The sequence below is a fragment of the Adiantum capillus-veneris genome, chromosome 24 (genome assembly GCF_014529385.1).
Source record: "Adiantum capillus-veneris isolate H3 chromosome 24, ASM1452938v2, whole genome shotgun sequence".
Classification (NCBI taxonomy): Eukaryota; Viridiplantae; Streptophyta; class Polypodiopsida; order Polypodiales; family Pteridaceae; genus Adiantum; species Adiantum capillus-veneris.
In genome coordinates this window covers 85,293,590-85,306,768 of record NC_140954.1, presented here as the reverse complement: position 1 = coordinate 85,306,768, position 13,179 = coordinate 85,293,590, and the positions used below count along the sequence as shown (strand labels likewise).

Genomic DNA, 13,179 nt, shown 5'->3' with positions numbered 1-13,179 from the left:
ATTGGCAGATTTGTCTTAGAGAGATTTTTGTCTGTTTGTGAAAATGATTTTTTCCGAACACTGATTAGGTGTAATGTATTTTTTTAGCTCACATAATTGAAGTAATTTTTAATACTAGGGCAACTTTTGTGTGTTGTGCTTTGCTTGGAGCTCCTGCTTGGTGGACTTGCTGCATATCCTGCGTGAAGTGAAGCCATGAAACAAGGTACAATCCCCTCCTCCTCCCCCGCACCCATGCTCCCACAGCTCGGTAACCGTCAGCGTGCGCGCTGATGGTTACCGAGCTGTGGGAGCATGGGTGCGGGGGAGGAGGAGGGGAAAATTAATTTATTGTGAGCTACTCATGCGTGAGCTCCCCAATCGTAAGTGCGCGCGCTGACGGTTGAGGAGCTTCACTTGGTTGATGCTTAATCCCTGCAGCGACAACATTTAACAAGCGCACCAGCATTTAACATTTGACAGGCGGACCAGTGCGCAGTATTCAACATAGGCAGTATTCAACACAGGCGGACCAGTGCGCAGTTTTTAGCCACCAGCTAACAGCAGACCTTCGAAGTTCAACTGCGCGGACAGACCTGCAAACGGACAGCATACCTGCAAACGGACAACATACCTGTGAAGTTGAGGTATTTTGGCAATTATTTGACTGAATTTTGAGTTATAGAAGGGCTTGGGATTCATGTTAAGAACATATTGGTAGACATTTAATGCAATGAAAGTATACTGCTCAGTTTTATTTGCTCTTCTAAGTGCCGTAAACAGATATTAGCATCTTGTGAGTAACCTTGACAAAGAGGTCAAGGTCATGCTCAAAATCGGCATTTTTCAGCCTGCACACACATGACGAGTTCTGTGCTGTATTCTTATAGAACAACCCATCAAATATAGTCTCCGCCTCCAAGATGCTCCCACATTTACTGTACATATCCACAAGGACACTACCCACAAAGGGATCACAGTGCACACCATGGAGTTTACATCAACATGTAATGCTCTCCCAACTTTGAGAGGAGTCTCTTTGACTACAAAGCCGTCAACAAATGCGGCCTGTTGCTTCTCTGCACTGTTACTTCCTCATGCATCTTCCTATATAACAACAGGGCCTTCTCTGCTTCTTCCTGCTCAACATTTGCAGAAAGCATGGCATTCCATGAGACAACATCCCGATGGTACATCTTACAAAAGACGCCGCTTCAGCAAGATCCCCGAACATAGCATACACGGTCACGAGGGCACTACTCACATAGACACTTGTGTGGACACTTGTGTGGATATTCCATAATTGAAACTTGTGTGGACAACGTTCTTGAGGAATTCCATAATTGAAACTAGGCTCTTCCTGCTCCATAAGGGTGCAGCAAGCTTGGATCATGATCGAAAAGGTCCAATCACATGGAGCAATGCCATGTTCCAGCATTAGCTTAAATACGTGCCAAGCTGTTTGCGGTCTCATCCAGTCTATCATCCCAGCACAATAGCACAAATGACGCAATCTACTTGCCTACAAGAGCTAGATTACGTGTGTGTGTGTGTGTGTGTGTGTGTGTGTGTGTGTGTGTGTGTGTGTGTGTGTGTGACAGCAGACATATTTGGACAGCGGACCAGTGCTTGATTTTTTTTTTTCAAAAGTTGGCAAACTAGAAACAATAGAGGTACATTGACAAAAATTTGAAGGTTTTTACATCAAATTACACTAATTTTTTCAGCATTTTGTAGGTTTTCTCATCTTCAGATATAAACTTTAGAGGTAAATTTCAAAATTTGTATGTGGGATTACACTAAACTTAGGTTTTTTTTTAGCACTGTAGCGGACGAATCCGAAGAGCGGGCAACAAATTTGGAGATCGGCATCTGGAGCAAATTTGGTACACTCTATCAAGTTCAAACAAATTTAGGCCGTAGCTTTTCAAATGCAATGGAAGCTCACTTAAATGTGTTATTAACAAGTGGTGCAGATTGTAGCTATTGTTTGAATGATGATGATGTATAATGCTTTTTCAAATCTTTATTGATGTAGACATTTATGGCTCCCAAAAGACGAGGCAGCAAGCCAATCAAGAGAACGTTTGATTCTCCATGCATAACCTTGAGATCTGGTCCTTCCAAGAGAATGCATCCAATCGATCAAGAGGCATCTTCTCATGCAATTGCTACTCGTAGTCCTCATTTCAAACGAGGGGGAAAGAGACGTAGGAAATGCATCTTTGTTGATGATGAAGCTGCTGTGGAGGAAGGTTCTAACCATTTGGAGAGTGGGGATGATGTAAAAGGAGATGAGTCTCGAGAGCTGATAGTGGAGGTTGAAACAGGTGAGGATGTTGAAGATGAAGATTTAACAGAGTCTAATGGGATAGGTGAGGATGATGTGGCCCAACATTCTCGACACTTGGGGAAAAAAATCCCGTTGGGGATTATGAAGGATGTGTTAAGTCAATTTTACTTAAAACGAAGAAGCAACCCTCCACTTATACCTTTATGTCGTTTGGTTGCTCATGAAGCTGTACGAGTGGCTACAGATTCTGCATCTTGGTTGATTCCTAGTTTTGACAATGTTGCTTACTTGGATACAATGGGATCTTTTTTGGTGTCGGTGAAAGATTCCTTCGGCTCTTACATGCCTGTCACTCCTCTTGTGGAAGGTAGTTGGGATCCTATTTGGCAAGCTAAGAGTGTTTCATTTGATAATCAGCTCAATAAGGAGTGGCAAGAGCTTCGAGGGCGTCTGTTTTTGGTATGGGATGGAAACCATCGGCTGAAAACATGGATGTGACGCATAAAAGAAGGTAAGAATTAACATCGATGCACTAATTGTTTGCTAGATTTAGCTGTACCTTCTTTTTGGCTAATTTGGTGTTCTTTTGTCAAGTATGGCATGATAATGAGGAATATCATGTGAGTGTGAGATGCCAATTTTTGGAAGTAGAAAAAAAAAGAGGCCGAACTATTGCTTGCTCTTGACACCACTAATGTGTAAGTTGTAAATTTGTGGTCTTTTTGAATTTATAAATTAATCTCACTTTAAACTATTATTTTTCATTTGTTTATATATTTATTGTAGCATTTCATGATCAACAGTGAAACCAAATCTTGGGCATGAGATATACATGTTCCAAAAATTTGGTATCGCCAATAAAGAGAGCATTCCTGCATGTCTCACTCAAGAGGACAGAAAGTGGGCTGAGATAGAGATGGCAGTTGAGAGTAGATTATATCAAGGAGTTCCTCCTTGGTATAATTCTCCTTGTGTGTTGATTTCTCAACTAGTTTGGAAGGTGAATTGTTGAATTGAGTATTAACTATATATATATTTTTAAGATTGTTTATGATTCATTCATTGAATGTAGTTATGGTTATGTAGGATGATTTTAATGCATTTATTTCAAAGGAAACTACAAAATTGAAAGCTCTTGGATTAGATAAGGTGGAGTTTGAAAGGCGATTGCAAAAGGCAACTAAACAAGAAGAAGCTCGATTGAAGGATAGAGGTTATAAGTTTTTGACAATTGCCAATCCAGTTCATGGAGAGGAATTTTTTGAGTTGCTCTTTGATGTGAAATGGGATGATCCATCCATGGTAAAAATCACACAAGACAAGTTAAATGCATTGTGCTCCTCAAAACTACCTTCTGAAAGGTATCACACTTTTCATTACTTTTTTACTAGTTTTTTGTTTATGTTTTTCAATTCTAATGAAAATAGTGACATTAAAAGAGAGTTAAATTTCTACTTGAGCAAAAAATTGCTACATGAATGGTATATGAATATACTTATATAAGATGGTGTTTAAGTTTTTGATATATTTTTGGTCTATAATGAAGGAAAAAATATATATTGGAGATGATGAGTCTTACAAAGGCCAAAGATCCAGTCTTTTCCCACTTTGGTGATGTGAAGCACTTTAGGGCTTACATTAGAAAAGAAGTTTATTGGGGTCACATGCATGATGAAGCTTTGTTGATAATAAGAAGGTTGGAGGTTGAAGAGTTCAAATTGCCAGATGTATTTGAAGCTTTTTTCAAGGTTGTTTTCTAAACTGGTCACTTTTTCCTAATAAATGTGGATTTTATTGCATTGTTTTATGATTTGAATGACTACCATAGGTGCAATTAAGAAATCATGGCTTGTAAGCTTTTCCTCAACTTTTAGAGTGCCGGGGACTCTTCCAAAATGCCTGAGCTACAAGAGTCTTGTAAAAGGATTTTATACAGGTGCAATTACATGATCCAACAAAGTCTTTGGCTCTTATTAAAATTATTTTGCTCAAGAGATTAAATGTTGTTATGGTGTAGATGGATGCGTGAATGTGTTTTAAATGGTACACTTGCTACTATGCCTATGGTTACTGAAGATTGGTCAAAGCTAGAGGATGAAAATACCATGTATCCCGGTTCTATGGTAGAAAAGGGTATTTCTATGTGGGAGTGCAGAATTTGCCCATGGTGGTTGGACTACCCTTTGGGGGTGATCCCAAAGCAAGAACTAGACTTACATGCAAGTAAGTATAACACTTTTTCTTTTTACATCAAGTTAATTCTCATATTATTATTATTATATTCTTCTATTATGATATTCAATCTTCCTATTATCATTCAAGTCCACCAGCCTTGAACTCGTTAGCATTTGATCTCTCTCTCTCTCTCTCTCTCTCTCTCTCTCTCTCTCTCTCTCTCTCTCATGCATGAAAAAATGCATAAGAAAGTATGTTCTAGATTTTTATAAATGATTGAGTTTGTAAATGCTAAATTAATTTTCATTATACCATTAAAATTTTCTTGTGGTAGAGTTTTTGGAAGAAAATAAAGACAACGATAAAAACCAATCTGCTTCTTTAAAGAACTTAGAAGGCATGGATCACAATCATGACTTGACCATGGATGGGGGCTCACAAAGAACACAAGAAAGAAATCACTCACTACCTCTTCAAAGAGAGCACCAAAATCATGTGAGTGGGTCAAACATGGGTGACCACAACAAAACAACCTATCCATTAGGAGAGCTAAAGATTGACATGCCTAAAGAAAGCAGTGAAAAAAGCGTTTCAATAGTGGTTGAGTGAGTTATGGAGCGACCAACTTCATCAAGGCGACCAACCTCATGGAATACCGGTAAGTTTCTACTTGTTAAATATTTATTTTTTTGATAGTGCAAAACAATTCTATATTACTTGTAATTAAGATAAATTTTTAATGAAAAACTGTAGGCTTTCAATTTTTGAATGTGGTAGATGCTCTTCTAGTTGATATGGCTAATGTTGATGATTTTGCCATTCAAAGGTAAAAAAAAGGTTTTGTGGCTTGTGTTATCAACATCAATAGAATGTTCAAGGTGGATGGTGTACTAAGCAACAAACGTTTTGTGTGTAGCATTAAAAAAAATTTGAGCACTCAAAGTCTTGGCTTGTATCACCATTGTGGAGCACTTTGTCGTGAGGTGTTTCGTCTTATCTTTGCGGATTTCTCTACTTCTTTGTTGGTGGATGGTTTAGTCCCAATTCGAGCAGGTTACTCAAAGTTTTTGTTTATGCTTTTTGTTTTGATCCATATCACTTGAAAAACTCATTCTAAACATCTTTTCAAAGGTGGATTAAGCAAAAAGATTCCACAATGGAATATATTTTTGCCTTCTCTTGTGCAAGGTGTGATGGATGTAGCAGAACCTTTCTTGGCAGATGAAGGTTTTTTCGTGACTCTATGTCTTGCACACCATATTGGAGAGATTATTACCCATGCTATAAAGGCTGGGTTACGACTTCATCGCACATGGACTCTCATGTGTAATGGGGGATATAGACACCCAGATACCCTAGAGGAGGTGAATCAAAATACCATGTTGTTGTGAAAGATTGCATTATTAACTTGATTTTGATTCAAATGTGTACAATGTATGCTTACATGTAGGTAATTGATCTCACGGTGGGAGTCTTTTGTCGAGCGGATGTTGCTATACCCACATACAATAGGGAGGCAGGGGAGAAAGTCTCTCCTCGCATGTTTCCTGCATCACGAAGCTTTTTAATGGAGGAGCATCAAGAACACACCATTGTTCTTGATATGCCTATCAGAGGTGGAGCAAAGAGGTCACCCGACTTCTACAGGTGAGAAGACAATCATTTTAATGTAAATTGAGCTTTAATTTATAGTTGAAAAATGACTTACATATTTTAAATTTGCATGTGTAGATGGCTCCTTGCAACCTTCACGGATGACTCAGATTATGTACTAGATGTGTTTTTAGGATGTGGAGGTCTTGGCAAGGCATGTGGTGAGGTTTATCGATATTGTTTGTGCTTGGAGGGGGATGACATAGTCTATGAGGAGTGTCTCAAAAAGGTGGTTTGTGGTCCATATGTGGAAAAGAGAGTTTAGTATCACATCCATAGTTTTTTGAAACAATTATTGAACACACTCTCTATTTTTTGTTTCAAGAATGTTGACATAGGACATCTAGGGTTTTATTGTGCATGTTCTTGAAGTGATCTTGATTGCAATGCTTTTGTGAACTATCTACTCTTTCTAACATCCATACCAAACACTAATGCAGACACCTTGTTAAGCTTTGTTTTGAATAGGGATTTCTTTGAATGCTCTCTCTCTCTCTCTCTCTCTCTCTCTCTCTCTCTCTCTCTCTCTCCCTCTCCTTCCTTCATATAGCCTAGCATATTTAAAGAGAGTAAGTTTGAATACGGACTTCTCTAAATGTTCTCTCTCTCTCTCTCTCTCTCTCTCTCTCTCTCTCTCTCTCTCTCTCTCTCTCTCTCTAGCCTAGCATATTTAAAGAGAGTAAGTTTGAGGCGTTTAATTATTCAATGTGAGGTGATATTGTTGTATTGAATATTTCAAGTGAATTGCAAGAATGTAAAAGATGTTGAAACAAAATGGAAAAATGCTTTAAATAAAGCAAAAAGCTCAAAATAGTTTAACATTTCATGAAAAAGCTCGAAATGAAAAGCTCGCAAAAAAAAGCACTCATTTTGCAGCACGCCCTTTCTTTTAGCATGATGCCCAAAACTCTTGCAAAGGGAAACGATTGAGTGAAATTTTCTGCTTTCATTGCCCTCACATTTTAAGGTGCCAATGGTGCCCAAATGTACACAAACAAACAATATGTGCCTTATATTACTAGCATGCATATGGTCAATTGCAAGAGACCTCAACATCCATGCGACGAGTCTTGGTAGATGCAAGTGTACATGCCAGCTAGATTGAGTGCAATCCAACCTATAAATTTTGGAATTTACCCACATATAGAGACAAAGTTGGAATACTGCCTTTGAGAAGCAAACGACACACTACTCACTAAATCAGTTGTGCATACCAATGGCAAGTTTCTTCTACTACTATGTGGTGTAATGTTGGCATGTTGGGTCATGGCTGGTACATGCATTCTAAGTGCCAACAAATAGCAGTTGATGACTTAGTTGATTGTGATGCCCCAAATGCAAGACCAAAACTGCATACCAAAACTACAAGAGAGAAGCATGGGAGAGTTGCTATCATGACCAATGCCTTGATTGGTAAGGATGGTGAGAGGGGATGCTAATGCATCTAAAGAATCCATTGTTCAATGCAAACACTATATCCAAAGAAGGATACAATCTCTCTATTAGTCTATTTAGAGGGCCACTACCACTCACTAGGGTCCCATATCAATTGTGTGAGGGGGACGTCTCTAGCCTAATCACAAATTCGTCGCCTCCTTAGAGAGAAACATAGGATGTTAAGACAAGACACCATCTGAAGGGAGATCATTACTTAATTCATTTCCAAGAGACCTTAATTGGATCTGATAATTCTTGAACTCAACACACACACACACACACACACACATAGAAGGGGGGGGGCGGGGAGGTAGGGACAAACTTTCCATGATTAGGAGGAGTATGTTGGAGCTTGGCATGACCAACTAGAAGGAGATTTCTCCTTGATCAATCCACAAGAATGTAGAGAGTAACTAAACTTCATATAGTTGTTTGATCTTACGCTTGAAAAGGTAGACATAGTGTTTGATCCAAAAGATAGATTTGTGCTTGGTTGATGTGAATGTGGAGGGCACTTAGACCTTGTGTGTTGTCATACATTGTCATCTAGAAGTAGTTATAGTGGTGGTTGATGCACAAGTGTATTAAAGAGCTATAAAATCTTACTTGAGAATCATGGGCATTTGCCCTCTCTTTGAAAGGAAGGAGAACAACGGTTGCTTCAATTGACGCACATGTAGCTGCGACAACGCGCATGTCACATACTAGTTATAATACTTAAGCCTATAGTTTTTGGGAGGCCATTTCACTCTAGCCCTCAATTTCAAGACAAGCCACTAACTACTTTTATTTTTTTAAATCATTTAAATGGTGGATTTCTTTTACATTTTGAACACCATAGAGAATTTTTGTCTTTCTAAAAGAAACCCTTAGTGTTGGACTCGCTTAGGGAGACTTTCATAGTTTTCAATGCATGATAAAGACTTACCTTTCATTTCACATATTATCTTTACTTTTCTTGCATTCTATTGTTTTAAAATGCTAAAGTAAAGTTTCACCTTACATAATTTTATATAGATTTTACACACACACATACATACATATATGTTTTTTGGCCTGTGGAAGACCATAGGGTTCATTGTGCAAGGTTGTTGCAACACTGAGACCATTGGATTCTTTGGTTGGATGAACACCACATGGCAAGGGTCTTTGTAAAATAACTTTGTTGTCCTTTTTGTTTCCTTACATCACTTTCTTTGAGAGACAAGTGTCCCTAAGGGATTCAAAAGTCTTCTGAAGTGTCCCTAATGGATTCAAAAGTCTTCTGAATAGAAAGCTAAAACTTAAAGCTATTCTCAAAGGCACCATTTACTTTTTCTGCATGCTTGAAAATGACTTTAGAGATCAAAACATTAAACAAAATATTCATAGGAGTTTGATCTTATGATGCAATCTTCGAGAAAGTCCTTTTTGTCTAAGCGGCAAGTTTTCTCCTTATACAAATACAAAATGGAAATACTATTAGAAATTTTGAAATTTGCAAAATATTCGAACTATTTTCTAGTATATTTTATCAGATTTTTTCTCCTTTGCCATCCTTTGCAACCGGCTAATCTTGATTTTCAATCGGCTTAAGTCTAAGCTCAGACACATCTTTCTCAAACACTGAGGTATTGATAAACGATTCTCTCATTTGAGGATTTTTTAAAAAAAATCACTTCACTAAATTGTTTAATTATTTTCTATGCTTATTTGAAAGCATTAAAATATTCTTTTGTTTTGATTTTTAATGTGTCTTTTTATTTTACTTCCTTTTTGTTTTATTTTGTTTCAAAATACTAATGTGCAATGTGCACCATTTACCTTATTATTGGGGCCCTTTCATAAATACAAGCCATTTGCGAGTGGCGAGTACCAACTAGAAGAACATAAAAAAATGGCCTGATTGAGACTTACCTTAAATGTTATTTAAATTTTATTTGTTTTCTCTCACATAGCTTTATCTAGACCATAATGAACTTTCACATTGTTTTTTTGGGACTCCATAAGGCCATTATAAAAGGGTTACATTTTGGGTGCATTGTGGACCATTGGCTAAAAAGCTTGCGACTAATGATACATGGCAACAAACTATCTTTTTTGGCTTTCTAAAAAAATCCTTAGAGATGTGTTGGGTTATGATACTTTCAATGTTTTCAGTGATGATTGAGACTTACCTTAAATGTTACTTTGGTTTTAAAGTATTAATTGGATATTTTTATCTCATCTTGATTCTAGTAAGTTCTATACTACACACACACACACACATATATATATATATGAGCAAACCACGATAAAGAGAAGAAAAATCAGTGTAATGATGTTAAAACTTAGCTCAAAAATCCTACAAATTTCAAAAAATTTACTAGTATATTTGGTTTGCTTCTTTGCGAGGAGGACACTCGATCGCTTAATAAAAGATACATTTTTGAATAGTGCTTCATCTTATATAATTCACTTAAACTCAACCTAAATTTTTTATTACATTCTTATTGTTTTAGAAAGCCATCGTGATCCTTTCACTTGTTCTCCATGTGCTGTTCAATGAACCTCCCTTCTGAGGTTTACATAGACATTCTATGTCGTAAATGAGCTTTAACCTCGATGCTCAAAGTTTAAAATCTAGATGCATGTATTTGTGTGTGTGTGTGTGTGTGTGAGTGAGAGAGAGAGAGAGAGAGAGAGAGAGAGAGAGAGAGAGAGAGACCAATCCTCTCAAATATAAGAGACAAAATCGATGTGTCATTCCTCAAGGTGTTGGCGCATTGCACAAAGGCTTTCCATGTTTGCATTGCATTAATGAAGTACATTGAGCTCAACAATTTAGCAACTTCTACTAGATTTCTTTAAGCTTTGTCAATGTGCTCATCTTTGGGTTGACTTGGAATTCAAAGGTGAATCTCAAAATTTTTCAAGTGGGATTGCACTAGATCTAGGTTTTCTCGAGCGTTTAAAGGCAAATTAGAATTTTTTAGGCAAATCTCAAAATTTTGTGAGGGGGGTTACACTAAATGGAATTGAGGCATAGTGCTTTCTCCTAAAAACTTAGAAAACTTTCATATGAGAAATTTTATGGCAAACTTGATTATATTTGAAGGCCTTTACACTCAATTTCTCTATACTTTGTAGGTTTCCTCATCTTCAAATCTATTGCAAGTGGGATTCCACTAAATTGAGAATTTCTCAAGCATTTGGCTATACCATACCTTTTTTCAAAAACTTTAGAGGCAAATTTACTATATTTGAAGGTTTTGGCACTAAACTTCTCTGCACTTTTATAGATTGTCTATTCGCAACGTATGTTTATATTTTTGATGTTCTCGAGGTTGGTGTATATTTATGATGTTCTTAATACTATCCACTCACAATTGTGAGTTTTGCACACAAAAAAAAGATTGTCTAAACATTAATTTATGTTCTCTAACCTTTGTAGTTTTTTAATGAAAAAATGCTCATAAGAGCTTGATTTGAATTAACTTTAAAAGAATACTTGCAGACCTTAGCATATCCTTCACACAGGGGTCTCCAACTTATTAATACAACATATGCACATTGTGACCCAAAACATACCCGAACATTTTTGCAAGTACACCATATTTCTATCAAGCACCTATCTTCTTCTTCTCGGCAAGCCGTTTCCTCCTGCTTGATAAAAGACATTCACAATTAGAGATAAATCTCAAAAAATTTAGATGGGATTTTACTAAACCTAAGTTTTTTCCTCCAATCGTTGTGGATGTCCTAACATTCAAACTAAACCTTATGAGTGTGTGGCCCTTCCTATGGGGGGGGACACACACACACACACACACACACACAGAGACCCTTTTCTTGGCACCCAATCCACTGTCTTTCTTTATTTGCCTTGGTCTCCCCTCCCCCTACAAAGCCCTTTCCTTATGTCACATTGCAAGGGCCTCCAAGGTGCATTAAATATAGTTGAGAAAATTTGTAGGTGGGATTATACTAAACCTAGGTTTTTTGTTGAGCACTGGGGTACATAATAGATTTTTGCTATTATTCAATAGTCCATTATTTATACTCTTCATAATGGATTTTGAAAAACTAGAGAAAGGAGAGGGCCTCCACGAGTTGTTTTTTGGTTGATTTGCATGGCATGTTAGATCAACACCCCTGTTGGGTCATCCTTCTTACCATAGACACATTAAAGAGCCTTTGAAAATTGAGTGAAGTGGTTTAAATTCTATGAGATTCCATCATTTTTCATGACCTGCAATAATCAAAATTGTACACCTGATAACCTGTTGTCAGTCTGTGTGTGTGTGTGTGTGTGTGTGTGTGTGTGTGTGTGTGTGTGTGTGTGTGTAGGTTACAAGAGACCAAGGCTCATCACAACATTAACAGATAGAGAAAATGTTACAATCTCTTTATTAATAAAAACACCAGTAATTGACTATACTACAGCAGTGTGCCATTTCCAAATCATATAAAGACTTTTCTTGTAGAAGCTTTTTAAGGTAAGGGTTTCCTCTATAACTGTCACCATCACATCCAATAAGAAAAAATACATTAGTCAGTGGAAGACATGTGTCACAAAGAAAAACCCACGTGTTATAGATGTCAACCAAAAATTGCAATGCAAAGAGAAAATCCTCATGAAAGGAGGCTTCGATGCACGTTTGATACTTGGACTTGCAGTTTTCCTTGCCTTGAAAGTTTTAGTCTTGGCTGACAGCAAACAGAATTCCCGAGGATATCTCGAGAGATTTGGGCTAATGAAACAACATGTAGAGCCATTATGTAGCACAAAGTAGAGAGAATTGTGTTGACACATCAAAATTTCAAGGGAAGAAAGAAAGAACGTTGAATACTTTTTCATAGGTTATGTCTCAATCTCATCAATTATACCTAATACACCTTGGAGGCCCTTGCCACGTGGCATAAGGAGAGGGATTGGAAGGGGGAGCGAAAGCCAAGGCAAAGAAAGAAAGAGACAGCGGCCTTGATATGGGGAGTTGGAAGTTCAATGGTGCCAAGAAAAGGGGCCCTCTTGTTAACGTTATAGCATCTCAAGCGAATAGCCCAATGTGATCCCAATAATTAATTTGGCTTTAAGTATTTATTATACTTATTTCCCAAAGTATTGGGTAAGGGGGGTACTTGAGGGCCCCCAAGCTAGTATATAAGCAACACCGGCTTGCCCCCATTGTATAATCACTGATTCATTTCCTAGTTGGATGGTTCAGCGGTATCTACCTCTCTCTCTCTCTCTCTCTCTCTCTCTCTCTCTCTCTCTCTCTCTCTCTCTCTCTCATTCTCCGAGATGTTGGTGGTCAAACGAGTAGCGTTCTAAAACACAATTAGCAAGGAGGTGTGGCTTGGAGCGACTAGCACCTAGTCATTAGGTGTCAACAAGGTACTAGACTGCATTGTGCATTTTTAAACACTATAATAGAGGGAGCAATTTGTGCCTCATTTTGAGAAGCCAGTGGCTGCAACCAATCAATATTGTCTCCATTTCAACGAGCGTTTTAATATGCAGCTGTGGCGTTGGACCTTGGACAGTTTTGAAGGCAAATCTTGTATCAAGTTTTGAGGACCGTCCCTGAGAAGCCTCCATGAAGATGAACCAAGACCAACACCAATGATCGGCTATGGAAAGTGGATGGGCCAGCACCCAACTAGCAACCTATACAGAACTG

At 37.8% G+C, this 13,179-nt stretch overlaps 1 protein-coding gene across 1 annotated transcript; it reads left to right on the top strand.

Annotated features, from left to right (window-relative positions):
* The first annotated feature begins 2,023 nt into the window (after positions 1-2,023).
* LOC147426703 (uncharacterized) lies at positions 2,024-6,552 on the top strand. The gene is made up of 6 exons (XM_086498233.1): positions 2,024-2,365; positions 4,147-4,208; positions 4,290-4,379; positions 5,790-5,811; positions 5,898-6,094; positions 6,179-6,552. The coding sequence occupies exons 1-6, from the start codon at positions 2,024-2,026 to the stop codon at positions 6,363-6,365; spliced, it is 900 nt and encodes a 299-aa protein (XP_086354359.1). The 3' UTR covers positions 6,366-6,552.
* Positions 6,553-13,179: the final 6,627 nt, after the last annotated feature.